This window comes from Acomys russatus, chromosome X (assembly GCF_903995435.1).
Source record: "Acomys russatus chromosome X, mAcoRus1.1, whole genome shotgun sequence".
In the NCBI taxonomy this organism is placed as follows: Eukaryota; Metazoa; Chordata; class Mammalia; order Rodentia; family Muridae; genus Acomys; species Acomys russatus.
Window position 1 is genome coordinate 18,299,507 of NC_067169.1, and position 19,689 is coordinate 18,319,195.

Below are 19,689 nucleotides of genomic sequence, written 5' to 3' on the forward strand. Positions count from 1 at the left end.
TTATATAATAACATAATTATCATTATTTTAAAAATTATAACCTGCCAGACTTTGCCTGCATCTTCATCACATTACAGCAATGGTTTCATTCATCTCAATAACTCCAGCTACCATTATTTTCTTTCCTGTGGACAGGGAACTAGGGGACAATGATGACAGCCAGAGCCCAAGCTAGAAGCAGGTTGGAAGAACCAAGTTGGATGGCCCCAAATTTTGCTTCTAGCCCATTAGCTCCCAAGCACTGACTTACGTACATAGTCTAGCACAGTCATTCATAAATCTACAGAGGTTTTCTGTGCACACCCAGTCCCCACTCACCCCACCAGGGCTAACAGCTTCTAAAACACCCACTTGCTCCTGGCCTCAGGAAATACCTCAGTAATAAAATTTGTAATGTCAGCCTCAGGTGGTCCTCCCCTTGCTCCCAGACAGGGTTTCTCTGTGTAGCCTTGGCTGTCCTGGACTCTCTTTGTAGACCAGGCTGGCCTCGAACTCGCAGAGATCCGCCTGCCTCTGCCTCCTGAGTGCTGGGATTAAAGGCGTGCACCACCAACCCAGCTTGGTTTTGGGGGGTGCAGTGGAGTGGGAGTAGCCTTTCTATAGGCCCAAGATGCTATTGGATGGCATCCCTAGCCTTTAGGTTGGTGGAAATTAGCACTCTGCTATGTTAATGGATTGGAAAGGTTTTTAAAAAAGAAAATTTTTTTTTTTTTTATCTTTAATCACAGAGTGATAGTTCTGACATAAAGGCGGGCAAGAAATGGCTGGCTGTCCAAAGAGCTAGAACCAGCTCAAGATAAGGTAATACCCACCTCCGCAGTTTTGGCCAGTCAAGCTGGCTTCACAGTCACAGCTTCTTTCTAGTTTTCATTTACACGGATTTAATACGGAAGCAGGGTTTTGTTTTGTTTTTCATTTACTTTATCTTTCGCATATTTGAAGTCCTTGATTAAATTCACAGATATGGAAGGCCAATTGTAAAGCAAACTAAGTACAACCCTTTACTATAAAGAGGAAACAAGCTGGGCAATATGTCACGCTTCTGTGATCAGAGAGCCCTTGGGAGGCTGAGGATCATGGTCAGTTTGAGGCCAACTTGAGCTATACACTAAGACTATTACAAAAACAAAATATTAACAGCAAAATCCACTCAGGAGTGGTGGCGCACAGCTTTAATCTCAGCACTCGAGAGGCAGAGGCAGGCAGATCAATGTGAGTTCGAGGCCAGCCTGGTCAACAAAGCGAGTCCAGGAGAGCCAAGGCTACGCAGAGAGACCCTGTCTCGAAAAATAAACATAGATACATAACCCAAGTGAAATCAAAACAGGAAGCAGTTCTCCACCTGCAGGCCCTAGGGGGATGGGAGGGGGAGGTGATCCTGGAGCACCAGGTTGTATATTCAGGTCTTGGGGGTTCCTGTTGTGAAGTAAAGCCATTCTGCTTCCGGCTCTGATGACTAACTTGGACTACACCAGCTGTCCAGTCCAAAACAACCAGAGAAGTTGGGTTAAGGTTTCTGGTTGTTGTTGTTGTTGTTGTTTTGTTTTGTTTTGTTTTTCAAGACAGGGTTTCTCTGTGTAGCCTTGGCTGTCCTGGACTCACTTTGTAGACCAGGCTGGCCTCGAACTCACAGAGATCCTTCTGCCTCTGCCTCCCAAGTGCTGGGATTAAAGGCATGCGCCACTACTGCCCTGCAACAAAAACATTATTAATCCTCCCATTTATTCTTTCAACACATTTTATTTTATTTTGGTTTATTGAGACAGGGTTTCTCTGTGTAGCCTTGGCTGTTCTGGAACTCACTGTGTAGACCAGGCTGGCCTCAAACTCACAGAGACCCACCTGCCTCTGCCTCCTGAGTGCTGGGACTAAAGTCATATGCCACCACCAGTGGCTTAACATATTTTTTGAGACAGGCTCTCAGGTAGCTGAGGCCAGACTCTAATTCACTATGTAGCTGTGGCTGACCGTAAATGCCTAATCCTACCTCTTTTTTCCACATTTTTGGACTGCATGTGTATGCCATCATCCCCAACAAACAGATATTTTTTTTCAAGACAGGGTTTCTCTGTGTAGTCTTGACTGCCCTGGACATGATTTGCAGACCAGGCTGGCCTTGAACTCAGAAAGATCCACCTGTCTCTGCCTCCCAAGTGCTGGGATTAAAGGCATGCACCACCACTGCCCAGCTCAAATATACTTCTTGACTGTTTTTTTTTTTTAAAGATTTATTATGTATACAACATTTTGCTGCATGTGTGCCTGACCTCCAGAAGAGGGCACCAAATCTCATTATCGAAGGTTATTAGCCACCATGTTGCAGGGACTTGAACTCAGGACCTCTGGAAGAGCAGACAGTGCTCTTAACCTCTGCGCCATCTCTCCCACCCATCTTGACTGTTTAGTTTGTGCCACTTCCTAGAAATATACTTACTATATGACATTCATTGTGTACTATTAAAATGAGAGAGCTCTGGTCAGTAGAGTGCTTGCTTGGCACAGGAGGCCTTCCCTGATTATGATCGTCAGCATCCCATAAAACACAGTAGCCTGAGATGGCACAGTGGTGCACACCTTTACTCCCAGCACTCAGGAGGCAGAGGCAGGCGGATCACTGTGACTTTGAGGCCAGCCTGGTCTACAGAGAGAGAGTCCAGGGCAGCCAAAGCTAGACAGAGAAACCGTGTCTCAAAAAAACAAAAAATAACAAACAAACAAACCAAAACCAAAACAAACAAGTTGTAAGGTGCTTCAGGTCTGGAGAGGCCAATAGCTCTGTGTGTTGTGGGCACCAGAAACTATTTGGAGAAGAGGTGAGAGGCTGGAGGAGGTTGGAGAACTATCTGAAAAGGCTTTTGGAGCCTGAGCTCGGGAGCTGAGACCTTGTACCTGTAGAGACAAGAGATTTCCAGGCAGGCCTGGGCACCTCCAATTCAGAGATTTTACCCACATTTGAGATCTCAAAATGCTGTTCCTACACCTGAGACGACCCCACCACTGCCCCGCCCCACACACAAATGGCCAGCCTCATCCATGAGGCAATGTCATTAGAGGGCATGAGGGCACAGCTCAGTGGGACAACATGTACGTAGCATGGAAAAGGTCCTGTATCCCATCTGCATCACCAAAAGCAGAGAAAAATCAAGCCTTTAAAGGCTACATATTTGGGGCTGGAGAGATGGCTCCGAGGTTACGGGCATTGACTGCCCTTCCAGAGGACCTGAGTTCAAACCCCAGCACCGACATAGCAGCTCACAACTGTCTGTAACTCCAGTTCTAAGGTATTTGATACCCTCACACAGAGACATACAGGCAAAACACCAATGTTTATAAAATAAAAATATTTAAAAGGTTATATATTTTCAACCAGGCGCAGTACATGACTGTAATCCCAGCATTGGGGGAGGCAGAGGCAGGCAAATCTATGTGATTGTGAGGCCAGCCTGATCTATAAGGTGAGTCCAGGACAACCAAGGCTACACAGGAAAACCCTGCCTCAAAAAACAAAAAACAACAACAAAACCCAAAAAACCATGGCCGCAGGCCTGTAATCCCAGCACTCAGGGAGGCAGAGGCAGGTGGATAGATCTCTGTGAGTTTGAGGCCAGCCTGGTCTACAAAGTGAGTCCAGGACAGCCAAGGCTATACAGAAAAACTCTGTGTGGAAAAAACAAAACAAAACAAAGCAAACAAAACAAAACAAAACAAAACAAAACAAAAACTCAAAAGGTTACACACTTTCAAAAAGTCCTAACATAATGAAAATCAGTCAAGATGTTGTTTTAGTATTTCTTTATCCTGTGGAGTCCTTCCAGAATGGGGTCGATAGGAAGAAAGTAACTGGGGAGCTACAGGAGGCAAGAGTAAAGGATAGGCTTCTGTATCGTTGGCAGTGCCCAAAGCTGGAGATGAGTTCACTGTTCAATAAAAGGAAGAACTGTAAATAGAATGACCCTTCATTACCTGGAGCCTTGGACTCAGCCCCAGGCCAACTTGGTGCTTTTGGGAGGAAGGGAGCTATACAGATTTGTGACTATTCTCTGGACAGCCACCCTGCATAAGTACTCCAGGTGGCTTAGCGCTCTCTCTCTCTCTCTCTCTGAGGACCAATTAGAGCAAGGTAGATCTGAGCCTGCCAGAAGGAGAGGGCCTCACAGAGAAAGGAAGAAAGAAAAGAAAGAAAGAGAAAAAGAGAGGAAGGAAGGAAGGAAGGAAGGAAGGAAGGAAGGAGGAGAGAGAAAGGCAGAAAGAAAGAAGCCCTGATCTCAGCACTTTGGGAGGCAGAGGCAGGCGGATCTCTGTGAGTTCGAGGCCAACCTGGTCTACAATGGGAGTCCAGGACAGCCAGGGCTACAGAGAGAAACCATGTCTCGAAAACCAAACCAAACCAAACAAAAACAAGCCATGAGCTCTTTATAAGCATGGAACTAGCCAGGCAAATAGAGGAGGGCCCAAACCAGTCCTAGAGAGGAGGACAGGCCCTCTGGGGGGCCCTGGAGGACTTGTTTCCCTTGTGGTTTATTGCACTTCCTGTTCCCTTGCTCACTGCGGAAGTTCCTCTTCTTACCCTGCACCCAGAGCTTAGTTGGAGAGGACTAAGGCAGAAGGCACCATGAGTGGTGGCCCTGTAGGAGGCCGGCCTGGGGGCCGAGGGGGAGCAGCAGTTCAGCAGAATATTCCTTCGAACCTTCTCCAGGACCATGAGAACCAACGACTCTTTGAGCTGCTTGGCCGAAAATGCTGGGTGAGTTGGGGGTCTCTTGGTCCTCCCGGTCTCCTTCTCTGTCCTCCTCTTCCTCTCTACCTCTTCTTCCTCCTTCTGCCTCCTCCCCGTACCCATACTTCCCTGCTCCTTCTTTTTCCCCTCATCCCTAACCCCCCCGCCCTTTTCCCCTGCTATCTCCTCTCCCAGGATTCACTCACCATAGTTTGTGGATCCCGGAATTATCTTGGTATCTACACATCTTCCTCCCAGCTATAGCTCTTTCCCCAAGCTCATGACAGCTGCAGGCAGGCCAGGACCAGGCCTGTTACCCACGACAGACTTCACTGAGCAGCTGCTCTCCCCTCCTAGACACTGGCCACGGCAGTTGTTCAGCTGTACCTGGCACTACCCCCTGGCGCCGAGCACTGGACCATGGAACACTGTGGGGCTGTGTGCTTCGTGAAGGATAACCCTCAAAAGTCCTACTTCATCCGTCTTTATGGCCTTCAGGTGACACCATCCTCCCTGCTTCCCCATCCCCCACCCCCACTTCCACCCCACCCCCCGGCCAGGAAAGCTAGTTCCCAACCTGCAAACTCAGTTTTTGTTCATAGCCCAGTTCCTTGTTCATATCAGTGAACCCCCGAGCTTCAGAACCGAAGACCAATACAGATCCCGAGTTGTGTTTTCTTATTCTGAGTCTGAGATGGCTGACTTTAGAAAGTCCATATTAAGATCGTCATCTGCTCCACAGACTTCCCCAAAGTACTATACCTGCCCCTCAGCCTCAGCCCTGTTCTAAATCCAACATGTTGAAGAGTCTTAGGGCTACACACGCACGCATGCACGCACGCGCACACACACACACACACCCAGCCCACCACTTCTGCCTGGGTCTTGCTGGGAGGTGGTGGTGGCCCGTGACTTTAATCCCAGCACGCAGGGAGACTGAGAGGCAGGCAGATCTCTGTGAGTTCGAGGCCAGCCTGGTCTACAAAGTGAGTCCAGGACAGCCAAGGCTACACAGAGAAACCCTGGTCTCAAAAAAAAAAAAAAAATCAAAACCAGCCTGGTCTACAAAGTGAGTCCAGGACAGCCAAGGCTACACAGAGAAACCCTGGTCTCAAAAAAAAAAAATCAAAACCAACCAACAAATGTAGCCCTGGCTGTCCTAGACTCACTTTGTAGACCAGGTTGGCATCAAACTCACAGCAATCGGCCTGCCTCTTCCTCCCAAGTGCTGAGATTAAAGGTGTGGGCCTGGCCACCATGCCCAGCCTCAAACAAAAAGTCTTAGGACTAGAATCTTAAATTCAGTTTGGAGCCCTCAACTCCTACATATAGGCCTTGAACCCTAAATCTAAATTTCTCACATCAGTGTCTGATTCTCAGACTGAACCCCAATCCTCCACATCAGACTCTGATAGTGAGCTGAAGATCTCTAAGTAAGGCCCTGGGGTACCAAATCTGGACACTGTGCTCCCTGGCCAGAAAACAAAGGTCTGCTCCCCAGGGTGCCTGCATGCTTGTGTCTTCCCCAACCCCCTCCAGGCTGGTCGGCTACTCTGGGAACAGGAGCTGTACTCCCAGCTGGTTTACTTCACTCCGACCCCCTTCTTCCACACCTTTGCCGGAGATGTAAGTGAACAGCCAGCCCCCTTGGGCTGCAGTTGGGGGTGTCAGGAAGAGATGAGAAAGTGGGCGGGATGCTAGAAGTTTGCTGACCCCAAGATATATATATATATATATATATATAGGACTGCCAAGTAGGACTGAACTTTGCGGACGAGAATGAAGCCCAGGCCTTCCGGTCCTTGGTGCAGGAGAAGATACAAAAAAGAAATCAGAGGCAAAGTGGGGGTAAGGAGGCTTTGGTGATGGGTGGGGAGATGGGTCAGACAGAAGTGAGTGCGTGGGTGTGAGGCTAGAAAAGCTCCTCTCCTGGTTTTGGCTCTCACTCCACCTATTTAACCACAGAAAGACGCCAGCTACCACCACCACCAGTCCCAACCAGTGAAGGTCAGTCCTCTACTTCAAGTAGACATTATACAGAACTAACCCAGAAACCTGTGGCCTGAGTGTGGCGGATTTGAACGCATTCCATTTTTCCAGAGAGAAGAGGAGGGCTCCCACCTCTTCCCTCACATCCAGGTGGAGACCAGGGCGGTGAGTGGTGTCTCTGGAGAGATGGTGGGGAGGTTGTAGGTGAACCAGTAGTTGGGTGAATCTGCAAATGTGTCGAGAGGTGGTTGGGTGGATGGGTGGATGAATAGAGAGATGAGCATGTTGACAGATTGGTGACAGATAGATGACTAAATTGGGAGGGCAACTGATGATTATATACATATACATATATATATATATATATATATATGTTGGTCTTGGGAGAAATGCATGAATACATACTTGGATTCAAGTAATGCATCGATGGTTCAGTGAATACAGGAATGGGCATGTAAACAGATGAATAGTGGATAAGGACATAAATGAGAAGCCAGACGTGGTAGTGCATATCTGGAATCCTAACACTTTGGGAGGCAGAGGCAGGTGGATCGCTGTGATTTCGAGGCCAGCCTGGTTTACAGAATGAGTTGAGGACAGCCAAGGCTACACAGAGAAACCCTGTCTTGAAAAAAACAAACAAACAAAAACTTGGTTAAGAAAGGAAACAAATGAGAGCTGGTGAGATGGTTTAGCCCTTGCCACAAGCCTAGAGACTGCAGTTCTATCCCCCAGAGTCCACAGAGACAGAACAGAACCAACTCTACAACGTCCTCTGACCTCCACACATGTGTCTTGCATGCAGGTACACACACACACACACACACACACACACACACACACACACACACGTGTGTGTGTGCACATGAGCATATACTCATACACAATAATAAATTTGAAAGAGCTAAGTCACAAAACTGAGACCAGTGACATAATATTCTACCCAGGAAAGATTAAATGACTAAACGAAGGAATAAATCTGTGTTTGTTTGTTTTTGTTTTTCAAGACAGGATTTCTCTGTGTAATAGCCCTGGCTGTTCTGGACTCACTCTATAGACCAGGCTGGGGCTCAAACTCACAGCGATCCCCCTACCTCTGCCTCCCGAGTACTGGGATTAGAGGCCTGCGCCACCACGCCCGGCATGAATAACTTAATAAGCCATTTAGCTGGCCAGCCAGAGAATGAATGAGTCAGTACTTGAAGGCTAAGGATGGATACATGAATCGGTGACCCTGAGTGTGTTTTGGGAATCCATCCACTGACCCATAGGCCTTGCTTAGACCCCTGCCATCGGTTTCCTCCATAGCCAACCAACATACACACAAATTTCTCCAGTAGTCTTTCTACTTCTTGCCCCCGTGCTTTGGCTAGTCATTAGTGAACTGGTCAGTGGTTTGCTCACATTGTTTTTTCCACAGGCCCATCAGGGGGTCCACTATCGCTAGGACTTGTGACAGTCGACATTCAGAACCCTGACATCACAAGCTCACGATATCGTGGCCTCCCTGCGCCTGGCCCTGGCCCAACTGATAAGAAGCGCTCAGGGAAAAAGAAGATCAGTAAATCGGATATTGGTGCACCAAGTGGATTCAAGTGAGAACTTCTCCCCTTGTGAGCCCAAAGAGCCCTGTGGGTGGGGAAGCATATAACAACAGGTGGACAGCTGAGCCAATGGAAGGATGGGCAGATGAATGGATGAATTAACTAGTGGGCTGAAGGCTGAAGGGGTAGGTGATTGGTTGAAGGAACAGATGAGTCAATGGTAAGTGGGCAGGTAGATGGATGAGTGGATGAGGATACAGACAGATATGCAGACTGATTGGCTCACAGACAGAGTGGATGGGGATAGATAACTAGTCAAGTGGATAGTGGATAGTTTATGATAAAGGAACACACATGGAGAGAAAATGTAAAAATGCAAAGGATTGCCAAGCATGGTAGGGCACTCCTGTAAACCCAGGTCTTTTGAGACAGAAGCATTAAAGCCAAGGGTTCAAAGCCAGCTTCAACTACTTAGAAAGTTAGAGGTTTGGTGCGGGGAAGGGAGGGCGGGGGTGTATCGGAGATAGTGACAGTGGGAGGCAGAGGCGGAGGCAGGCAGGTCCAGGACGGCCAAGGCTACATAGATAAACTCTGTCCTGAAAAACAAAAAGGGGGAGGGGAGAAAGAGGTGAGAGAAGACTCTGGGCCTTCACTGACACCCCCTTCCCTTCCCTAGACATGTCAGCCATGTGGGCTGGGATCCTCAGAATGGATTTGACGTGAGTAGCTCCAGAGACCCCTGGACTCCACTCAACTTCCACATACTCTCGCATAGACCAAGGCTCAGACCCCACACCCAGACCTAGCCCTTCCCACAGCCTTCTTGGATATCCCCTTGTGATGGATACGGTGATAATCTGTGCCCCTTCTTAATGCACTTTATTCTTTCAATCCCGTTCTGCCCTTTCTCCACTGGAGTAGGTAAACAACCTAGATCCGGATCTGCGGAGCCTTTTCTCCAGGGCGGGAATCAGCGAGGCCCAGCTCACTGACGCAGAGACCTCCAAGCTTATCTATGACTTCATTGAAGATCAGGGTGGGCTGGAGGCTGTCCGACAGGAGATGAGGCGCCAGGGTGAGCTATCTTTTCTCTGGTCCTGGGGGTTCTTACCCCGGAAATACACTTGAAGGCAGGGTGTGGTGGCACACGTCGTTAATCCCAGCACTCGAGAGGCAGAGGCAGGCGATTGCTGTGAGTTCAAGGCCAGCCTGGTCTACAAAGCAAGTCCAGGACAGCCAAGACTACAGAGAGAGAGAGAGAGACCCTGTCTCGAAACCTCCCTCCCCGCAAAATACATTTGAGTCACTCAGTTTTTCATGGAAAAGAATCAAGAGTGTATCGTAGGGGTACTTAGTTTACAAATAAGAAAAAAAAATGAAGCTAAAAAAAAAACTAGTAAAAATGTGTTATTTTCCCCTGTGTAGAGCCACTCCCACCACCACCACCGCCATGCCGAGGAGGAGGAGGAGGAGGAGGAGGAGGAGGAGGAGGGAGCCAGCCGCAGCGACCTCCTATTGTGGGGAGTAATAAGGGTCGCTGTGGTCCACTGCCCCCTGTACCCATAGGGGGTGCCCCACCTCCACCAACACCCCGGGGGCCCCCACCACCAGGCCGGGGAGGCCCTCCACCACCACCCCCTCCAGCCACTGGAAGATCTGGACCACCACCTCCTCCACTACCTGGAGCTGGGGGATCACCAGTGCCGCCGCCCCCGCCACCACCACCACCACCTCCTCCACCCTGCACTGGGAATGAGCCAGCCCCTCCCCTGCTTTCTTCTACTCTGGTGTCTGGGGGGTGCCCAGCACCTAGTGGGGGCCGGGGCGCACTTTTGGATCAAATTCGGCAGGGAATTCAACTGAACAAGGTAAAGATGGGCAGGCTAAATAATTAGGGTCTGTGTAAATCAGGACATAATTAAAGGCTCAGGTGATACTGCAGGGCGTGGGGGCGCAAGCCTTTGATCCCAGCACTGGGGAGGCAGAGGCCGGGGGATCTCTGTGAGTTCGAGGCCAGCCTGGTCTACAAAGCAAGTCCAGTACAGCCAAGGCTACACAGAGAAACCCTGTCTCAAAAAAAGTACCAGGCACTGGGGGGAGTCCCTTGATAAATTGGAGATTGGTGTGGTCCCTTGAAAGGGTGTGTGTGAGAGAAGAAATGAAGAAAGGGCAGTTAGAAATGTTCTCACAGCCCTGAGCCCTCTGTGCTCCAATCTCTTGCTGCAGACTCCTGGAGCTATAGAGAGCTCAGTACAGCAACCACTGGCTCAAAGGTCAGAGGGCCTCGTGGGTGCCCTGATGCATGTGATGCAGAAGAGGAGTAGAGTCATCCATTCCTCAGGTGAGCCCACGATGCCAGGATGATGACCTGGCTCCCAGGCCTAGCTAGAACTGGCTTGAAAACAGCCTCAGGTCACTCTTAATGGTGACCCTGGAGGCCCATGTGGTGGTATATGCCTGTAATCCCAGTGAGGAAGGAGGATTTTTTTTTTTTTTGGTTTTTCAGAGACAGGACTTCCTTTGTAAACCAGGCTGGCCCTGAACTCACAGCGATCTGCGTGCCTCTGTCTCCCCGAGTGCAGGGATTATAGGCAGGTGCCACCGTGCCCGGCTGAGGAAGGAGGATCTTGAATTCAAGGCCAGCCCGTCAGAAAACAAAAACCAACTATTGACAGTAGATGCTGGAGAAATGGCTGAGTGGCAGAGGGAGAGGGAGAGGGAGGGAGAAAGAGAAAGCATTTGGCTAGCATGCTCAAAGCCTTAGGTTCCATTCCTAGCAATGAAAAAAAAATCGTATTAGCATAAAATTTCCTTTTGCAAGCCACAGTGAGGCTGGTGCCTTCCTCAGTGTGTTAGCATCAAGTAATCAGGCAACAGTAATAATTAAGTGTATCCTTGAAACTAATATTAACATATGTCAGGGTGTGTCCACAATATGAACATTAACCACATATGGTCAGTGACACGAACATTCAGTGTGTGACAAGACTTTCCCTGGGGAGACAAATCACACATCATCTACTCACCCTAGATAAGGAGCCCCGGACAGAGCGAAGTACAGATACCACCAAAGGCTAACTACGTGAACCAATGAGTTTTATTGGGGCTGCTTACTGGAATAGGGGTAAAGGGTTATGGGAGCAGACATGACTCAGGGGACAGCTGCATCACCAAAGCCCACCCCTGCCGAGTGACAGATCATGAAAGCTGGGAACCCAGAGCACACTGCCCAGCCTGCAGGCAGCTCAAAAGGCTGGAGAGTGTCATTTCCAAGTGACTCACTTGATCTAAACATCTCCCAGGCAGCTGGCCTGGTGTGAGTCTTCTCTGTGCATGGCCAGTGGGAGAGTGACTCATTTTATCTTTTCAACAGGAAGGGGCCTGTTGAATCTGGTCAGTTTCAGAGACTCCTGAAGCTATTTTGAATTGTTTACCTTCTGGCTTAAGGAAATGGAATAGTTAAATCTCCTGTTATAAAGAACTCCAACTTTGGTTAAGAGTGCTGGCTGCTCTTCCAGAACACATGGGTTCAACCTGTGGCGCCCAGATGGCCCCTCACAACTATCTATAACTCTAACTCCAGGGATCCAGCATCCTCAGACCTCCACAGACCCCAGACTCATATTTGATGCACAAATGTAGATGCAGGCACACACTCATACATAAAATAATAAACTTCAAAAAAATATGAACTCAAACCGGGCATGGTGGCGCACGACTGTAATCCCAGCACTCTGGGAGGCAGAGGCAGGTAGATCACTGAGAGTTCGAGGCCAGCCTGGTCTACAAAGTGAGTCTAGGACAGCCAAGGCTACACAGAGAAACTCTGTCTTGAAAAATAAAGCAATCAATTAATAAATGAGAGAGAGAGAGAGAGAGAGAGAGAGAGAGAGAGAGAGAGAGAGAACGTGTGATAATATAATATAGCCTTTTTGTCAAAAATATGGAATGATGCTTCATGAAGTTTCACGTCATTGTACATGCTAATCTTCTCTGCGTCATTCCACATGCTCTGTATGTACTGTCCAGCACTAACCTAGCCTTTCTACAATGTTAAGAACCAAATGTACCAATTATACTGTCATTAACCCAGTATGTGAGAGTAATACTAATCTCGGCCTGTTTCCAATAAGTTGAGAACAGGTTAACAATAATGTCATTAACTTTGACATATATATATTGTTTGTTTGTTTTTCGAGACAGGGTCTCTCTGTGTAGCCTTGGCTGTCCTAGACTTGCTTTGTAGACCAGGCTGGCCTCAAACTCACAAAGATCCACCTGCCTCTACCTCCCGAGTGCTGGGATTAAAGGCGTGCACCACCACTCCCGGCTGACTTCATAATACTAATCTAAGTATTTTCACAAGCCTAATGTGAATCCATTATGTAATACTTTTTTGTGTCTTTGTTTTTGCTTTATTTTGTTTTTTTTCAAGACAGGGTTTCTCTGTGTAGCCTTAGCTGTCCTAGGCTCGCTTTGTAGACGAGGCTGGCCTTGAACTCATAGAGATCCACCTGCTTCTGCCTCCCAAGTGCTGGGATTAAAGGTGTGCGCCACCACGCCCAGCTCATTATGTAACATCTTAACAAATGTCATCGTTTGACAATATTCTCATTAGGCTTCCCTCCGAATCAATAATATTAGCGTTAATTCACCAAGAAACCATAATAAATCACCCCACTTTTGCTAACATTGAAACTTTCATATTAAGTAACAAAGGGCTACATGATACTGAGCATCTGGTCTTCTGCCTCCACCTCCCCAGGGCTGGGTGTGCACCATCACTCCAAGTTTATGTGGTGCTAGGAATCAAGCCCAATGCTTCACTTCTTGAGTGCTAGATGAATTATCTACCGACCGAGCCACATGCATAGCCATGCATATTTTTGCATTTATTTCTTTTGTGTATGTGTGTATGTATGTATGTCAGTACACATGTGGCTATCTGAGGACCACACCTGTGTAGGAATCTGTTCTCCCCTTCCACCCTATGAGTCCCAGGGACAAAGCTAAGGTTGTTTAGGCTCAGAAGCAGGTGCCTTTATTTAGAGTTTTTTAAAAGACAGGGTCTGAGGCTGAGTGTGATGGCACAGGGCTGTAATCCCAGCACTCCTGAGGCAGAGGCAGGCAGATTGCTATGAGTTCAAGGCCAGCCTGGTTTACAAAGGGAGTCCAGGACAGCCAAGGCTACACAGAGAAACCCTGTCTCGAAAAACCAAAAAATAAAATAAATAAATAAAGACAGGGTCTGGCTATGTAGCCCAGGCTAGCCTAGAACTCAACTATGTATAAAGCTAGCCTGGTCTCAAATTCATGACCCTCCTGCCTCAACCTCTTGAGTACTGAAGTTATATGTGTGCAGCTCCATTAATGTTTTTTCGGCTGTTTGTTTGTTTTGGCTTTTTTTTTTTTTTTTTTTTTGGTTTTTCAAGACAGGGTCTCTCTGTGTAGCCTTGGCTGTCCTGGACTCACTTTGTAGAACAGGCTGGCATAGAACTCACAGCGATCTACCTGCCTCTGCCTCCTGAGTGCTGGGAGTTAGAGGCACATGCCACCTTACTACCGTGACATTAAAAAAAAATACTGCATGACTTGAATTCCAGCTAAAGCCCCCCTCCCAATCATCCCTATTTTGCTCAAGGTGTGCCTGTAGCAGAAAGCATCAGTCCCCCATGGCTGTCTTTACCTAATAGGCCATAGGAGCTGTCTGGGGCCTTTTGAACCTACCCTGAGTCACACTCTGACCCTTTCTTCCTCCAGATGAAGGGGAGAGTCAGATGGGTGAAGATGAAGAGGATGATGAATGGGATGACTAAACCCTTGTTCCTTCCTGTAGTCCAGTAGTCCTGCTCACTCCGTCCTCCCTCTGCTGACCTGATCCCCCCTCCACTACGAGCTTCCCAGTCCATCTGTGTTTGAACCTCACACCCACTCTAAACCCAGCATCCAATCTCAAACAATAAACTTAAGTTCTCACCACTCAGGGATTAAAAAGAAGGTAATACATTTTTGTGTCTCTGAGAGTGCATTCATTCGAGTCCTAAATGAGTGATCTGGGCGGGGCATGGTGGCGCACACCCTTCAATCCCAGCACTCTTGGGAAGACAAAGGCAGAATTCGAGGCCAGCCTGTTCTACAAAAGAGTCCAGGATAGGCAGGGCTACACACAGAAACCCTGTCTCAAAAAACAAACACTGTCTCAAAAAACAAACAAACAAACAAAAAAGTGTGATTTGGGCTTTTTTCTCCCACAGTTCCTTTTGTACATTGATCTCATTTTGTTTATTGAGCCATGTGTATGTTCATTTATTCCTTTAAGCTTTCAGTCACTTAGCCTATATTTCTTTTCCTCCTCTCCCCCTCTTTTAAAGAGGCATGAACATTTATTATGATTTAAGGAAAACCGACTTTGACAGTATGTGATTCCTAGGCTGTCCTCCTCACACACGGGGCTTAAGCAATCCTTCTGCTTCAGCCTTCTAAGAGCTGGTGTGTATATGCATGTGCATGTGTGCACGCGCGTATACATGTGCGCCCACATAAATGAGAATGCAGTTTGTGTCTGTGTAGTATGTGCATAGGCCAAAGGTTGTTGTTGGATATTGTCCAGGCTGGTTTTGTTTCAACTTGACACAATTTAGTCATCAGAGAGGAAGGGAACTCAGTTGTGGAACTGGCTCCAAAAGATTTAGTGGTAGAAGGCATGTTTTCAATGGGGAAGGCCCACCCCAAGGTGGGTGATATCATCCTTGAGCTGGTGGTCCTGTGTTATAAGAAAGCAGGCTGAGCAAGCCTTGAAGAGCAAGCCTGGAAGCAGCACCCCTCCATGACCTGCATCAGCTCCTGCCTCCAGGTTCCTGCCCTGCTTGAGTTCCTGTCCTGACTTCCTTTGGTGATGAACAGCAATGTGGAAGTGTAAGCTGAATAAACCCCTTTCCCCCAAGTTGCTTTTGGGTCATGGTGTTTTGTTGTTGCAGTAATAGAAACCTGAACTGAGACAGATCTATCTCTCAATTGCTCAATTGTAAGATTGTTTTATTTTTATTTTTATTTTGTTTGAGACAGTCTCTCTATGTAGCTCTGGCTGTCCCAGAACTTGCTATGTAGACCAACTAGGCTTGAACTCACAGACATCTGTCTGTCTCCTGAGTGCCACCGTATCTGGATGTGTTTATTGGCCCCCCTCCCCGGTCTGAAATGACTGTCTTTATTGCTTGTACCGTACAAATATGAGGAGTAAGGAAAGGCCAGTAGGGATGGGAGAGAACTGTCAGGTAACATACACACATAAAAAGAAGAAAACTGATTGATGACCCCATACCATCCCCGCCCACCTCACCTTACTGCCTTTCTGAAATTAGCCTAGTCTGAGGGGTTGCTGTGGGAGAGTAAAACCAGAAAACTGAATTCCAAACATCCAGAGATACTGTGGAGGGGGAGACAAGGCCAGAGCAGCGGGTGAATCCTCTGCACCCACTGCACCCCATGGGATGAAATGCTCTGGCTGGGGTTGAGGCCTAAGCCCACTCACACACGTGCTACATACAGCCATGGGCACCTGAATCCCAGGAGCCTGAGATGCTCACTGCTAGAGCAGGGTGCATGCTGGTACCCACAGCACTGACACAGACCCTCACTCACACATTCACTTTAAGGCTCCAAAACAGGGGCCTGGAGATGAGGCTGCTCCCACCCCAATGTGTACCAGAGACACCTGTCCCCATCTCTGTCCCCTCTCAGACCCCAGTCAAGTCCAAGGGACCCAATACTGTCTTGGTGTGAGATGTGTTAACAGCCAATGTTGGCTTCCCTCTGCTCCAGGCAGCTTCCCTCAGCTTCCAAAGGCCTCTGGCTGTCACTAGACATTATTGCTTTTCTGTCCTAGGCAGGGTGGCAGCAGACAGACTGCCCAGATGACACTATAGAAGGCAGCTAGGGTGCTGGGGTGCTGGGGGGACGGGGACTTCTTCCAGATGTGGCCTCTGCTGGCTTGCTCCCAAATTCAGGTGATTCCATGGCTCTCCACCTTCTTTGGATGCTGGTGATTAACAACCTCACTCTCCATCCTCCCAGCAGCCCATCGTTGGGCAGCTCCCAGCACTCATCTGGGAACAGAGGAGAGGCCAGAGGAGAGGGCTGCCAGGACCCCTAAGTCTGGGCAAGAACTGAAGAAACTGGATACAGGATGAGGGGGACAGGGAAAGGGACACAAACCAAAAGGCAAAATCAAGTTTTCTTTAATGACAGCCATGCTTGTGTCCTGTGGTGGCAGAGGGCTCCTCCCTCTTGGATAATGGCCGAGTATGAGAACTGGAGGAAGTGCGTTCCCTGGTCCAGTTCCAGCGAGCCCAGGATGTCATAGCAGTCTGGGGGTGTGATTGTGATAGACTGAGCGGTAAACTCGTCCTCGAAGTACCTCATGTCCGCTTCAGAAGTGACCCGAGGTTTGAAGGGTGGCAGGAGCTTTTTCTGAACCACATCCTGCCAGTTGATGGCTGAGGAAGAACCTGTGCTCCATGACCTCCTTCGCATCACTGAGACCTCCTCTGAGCCTCATGCTTAGGGTCCATCTTCAGCAACCCAGCAAGCAGAGACTTGGCTTGTGGTCCAAGTGTAGGTGGGAGTCGGATCTCCTCCATGAGGATGAGGTCGAAAAGGTGCTCATGGTCCTGGTTGTAGAAGGGCAGGCGACTGCACATCATCTCATACATGACCACGCCCAGCCCCCACTAGTCCACCACACACAGTCATTGTCCTCCAGCACCTCGGGTGCCAAGCGTTCCGGGGTACCACAGAAGGTTTTCATGGTAGCCCCAACACTCATGCCTTCTTTGCACAAACCAAAGTCAATGATCTTGATGTGGCCATCTTTGCCCAGCATAAGGTTTTCCAGCTTGATGTCACGGTACACCACATCCCTTGAGTGCAAATACTCAAGAGCTAATACTATCTCTTCGCCATAAAAGTGCGCCCGATCCTCCTTGAAGACTGCTCCCGGGAGAGATGAAAGAAGAGCTCATCCCCGTTGGCATCCTCCCTCACAAAGCAGAGGCAATCATGGGTCTGGAAGGCATACTTCAGTGCAGTAAGGAGGTACCTGGGTTCTGCAGGACCCGGCTCTCAGTGACTATGTGGGCAACTTCATCCTTGGCCATGATGACCTCCTTCCACAGTATCTTCATGGCATGATAGCGGCCAGTGGCCTTCTCCCGCACAAGGAGGACTTTGCCGAAGGTGCCCTTGCCAAGGAGTTGGAGATCATCAAAGTCGTTCATGGTCACTTTGGCCGTGCCTTGTTGACAGCCACCTCCATCAACTCAGATGTGGAAGAGTCACTGGAGGAGCCACACTTGTACTCCATGGCATCCTCCCCTGGGCCCTGCTGCTTCAGACTGTTGGTGAGCATCTGGATAGCCTGCATCCACTCTTCCCTCTCATCTGGAGAGTCTACATGGAAGGTCCTCTTGATGGCTGTGGTCTAACCTGGTCTACAAAGAGAGTTCTAGGACAGCCAGGGCTATTACACAGAGAAAGCCTGTCTCAAAGAACCAAAAAAAAAAAAAAAAAAAAAAAGAAAAGAAAAGAAAAGAAAAGAAAGAAAGAAAAAGAAAAAAGATATTTTACCAATATTATTTAGCTGTCTAAACAAGACCTGAACAACAATAATACCAATAGACATAGTATCATGGAAGAGGGTAGTTGCACAGGGCCCCATCTCTAAACAAGGAATTATGAACCTGGCTTTTTACCTGGGTGCTTGGCTCAAAGTCAGATCTTCAGGTTTGTATGGCAAGCCCTTTACCGTCAAAGCCACTAGCCTGTATTTATTTCTTTCTGGCTTTTTTCTTTAAACAAGCCTTAATTGCCAGCTATGCCTACAGGCCCAGGAGATGAGACACAAGGAACAAGAAAGATATTTACTGGTTGTGCTCCCTGCTGTGGAGTGCTGAGGCAGAGATAAAAGTCAGCATTCCGCTGCTGCAGGATGGGAAGACCAGTTTGCAGGGGGTGACAGATGGGCTGTATCTGAAGGAAGAGAAGATAAGGGCAAGTGTCTTGGGGACAAGGCATTCCAAGTGGAGGAGCAGTCCAAGCAAAAGTCTTAATGCAGCCAGGCATGGTGGCGCCTGCCTGTAATCCCAGCAAGGCCAGCCTGATCTACAAAGCGAGCCCAGGACAGAGAAACCCTGTCTTGAAAACCCAAAACCAAAGCCAATGAGGGAAAAAAAAAAAAAAAAAAGGTCCTACCATAAGAAGCTTGGCATGAGGATGTGTGTGCCTAATGAGTAGGAAAGTTCTTTAGTTATACTCACAATCCTCCCCTCCCCCATCCATGTCCTTGCTGTTTTGCTGTTTTGAGAGAGGGTTTCATGTCGTGGTCTAGAGCTTCTTGGGCTCGCTCTACAGGTCAGCTCAGCCTTGAACTCTTCTTCTCCTCCTTCTCCTCCTTCTCCTCCTCCTCCTCCTCCTTCTTCTTTTGTTCTTTGAGACAGGATTTCTCTGTGTAATAGCCCTGACTGTCCTGGAACTCTCTTTGTAGACCAGGCTGGGGCTCGAACTCACAGCTAACAGATATATCCACCTGCCTCTGCCTCCCGAGTACTGGGATTAAAGGCATGTGCCATCACCCCGACTTCAGCCTTGAACTCTTGATTGTCCTGCTTCAAGTGCTAGCTAGGATTAGAGGTATATGCCACCATGCCTGGCTTTTATTTTTCAGACTTATACAGTATGACAGTATGAGATGAAGGGCACAATGAGCACTGTCACTCCCCACCCCACCCCACCCCCACCCCACACATGCACAGCAGGATTCTGAGTCTGACTGGCAGTACCACCCTCTCAGTCAGAGAATTTTACCTCTGCCCAGTTGCCAGTACACATGAAGTTTCATCTTCCCTAGGGTCCAGGCACAATGCCTCATCCCAGCTTGCCTCCTAGCCTATGCATTGAAAATAGCAATATAACCAGGTGTGGTGGCACGCACCTTTAATCCCAGCACTCAGGAGGCAGAGGCAGGTGGATCTCTGTGAGTTCAAGACCAGCTTGGTCTCCAAAGTGAGTCCAGGACAGCCAAGGCTACACAGAGAAACCCTGTCTCGAAAAACAAACAAACAAACAAACAAAACAAAAAAACAAAAAGAAAGAAAGAGGCTGGGTGGTGGTGGAGCATGCCTTTAATTCTAGCACTCTGGAGGCAGAGGCTGGTGGATCGTTGTGAGTTCAAGGCCAGCCTGGACTACAAAGTGAGTCTAGGACAGCTAAGGCTACCCAGAGAAACCCAGTCTTGAAAAACAAAACAAAACAAAACACAAAAAAAAGAAAGAAAGAAAAAGAATAGTAGAAAGAAAGATAGAAAATAACAATATTACAAGTTACCAACTGAGATCTCACTGGCCCCCCACTTCAAGCCTTTTTCCAGAAAGAAAAAAGAACTGC

At 48.3% G+C, this 19,689-nt stretch overlaps 1 protein-coding gene and 1 pseudogene across 1 annotated transcript; one reads left to right on the forward strand and one right to left on the reverse strand.

Moving 5' to 3' along the window:
• Positions 1–4,580: 4,580 nt before the first annotated feature.
• Positions 4,581–14,429, forward strand: Was (WASP actin nucleation promoting factor). The gene is made up of 12 exons (XM_051142037.1): positions 4,581–4,744; positions 5,075–5,215; positions 6,257–6,343; positions 6,463–6,565; positions 6,683–6,724; positions 6,818–6,871; positions 8,127–8,301; positions 8,927–8,969; positions 9,172–9,325; positions 9,676–10,118; positions 10,477–10,591; positions 14,011–14,429. Exons 1-12 carry the CDS (start codon positions 4,613–4,615, stop codon positions 14,064–14,066), a joined length of 1,545 nt encoding a protein of 514 aa, XP_050997994.1. The 5' UTR covers positions 4,581–4,612; the 3' UTR covers positions 14,067–14,429.
• Positions 14,430–16,476: 2,047 nt separating this feature from the next.
• Positions 16,477–18,369, reverse strand: LOC127184749 (RAC-beta serine/threonine-protein kinase-like; annotated as a pseudogene).
• Positions 18,370–19,689: the final 1,320 nt, after the last annotated feature.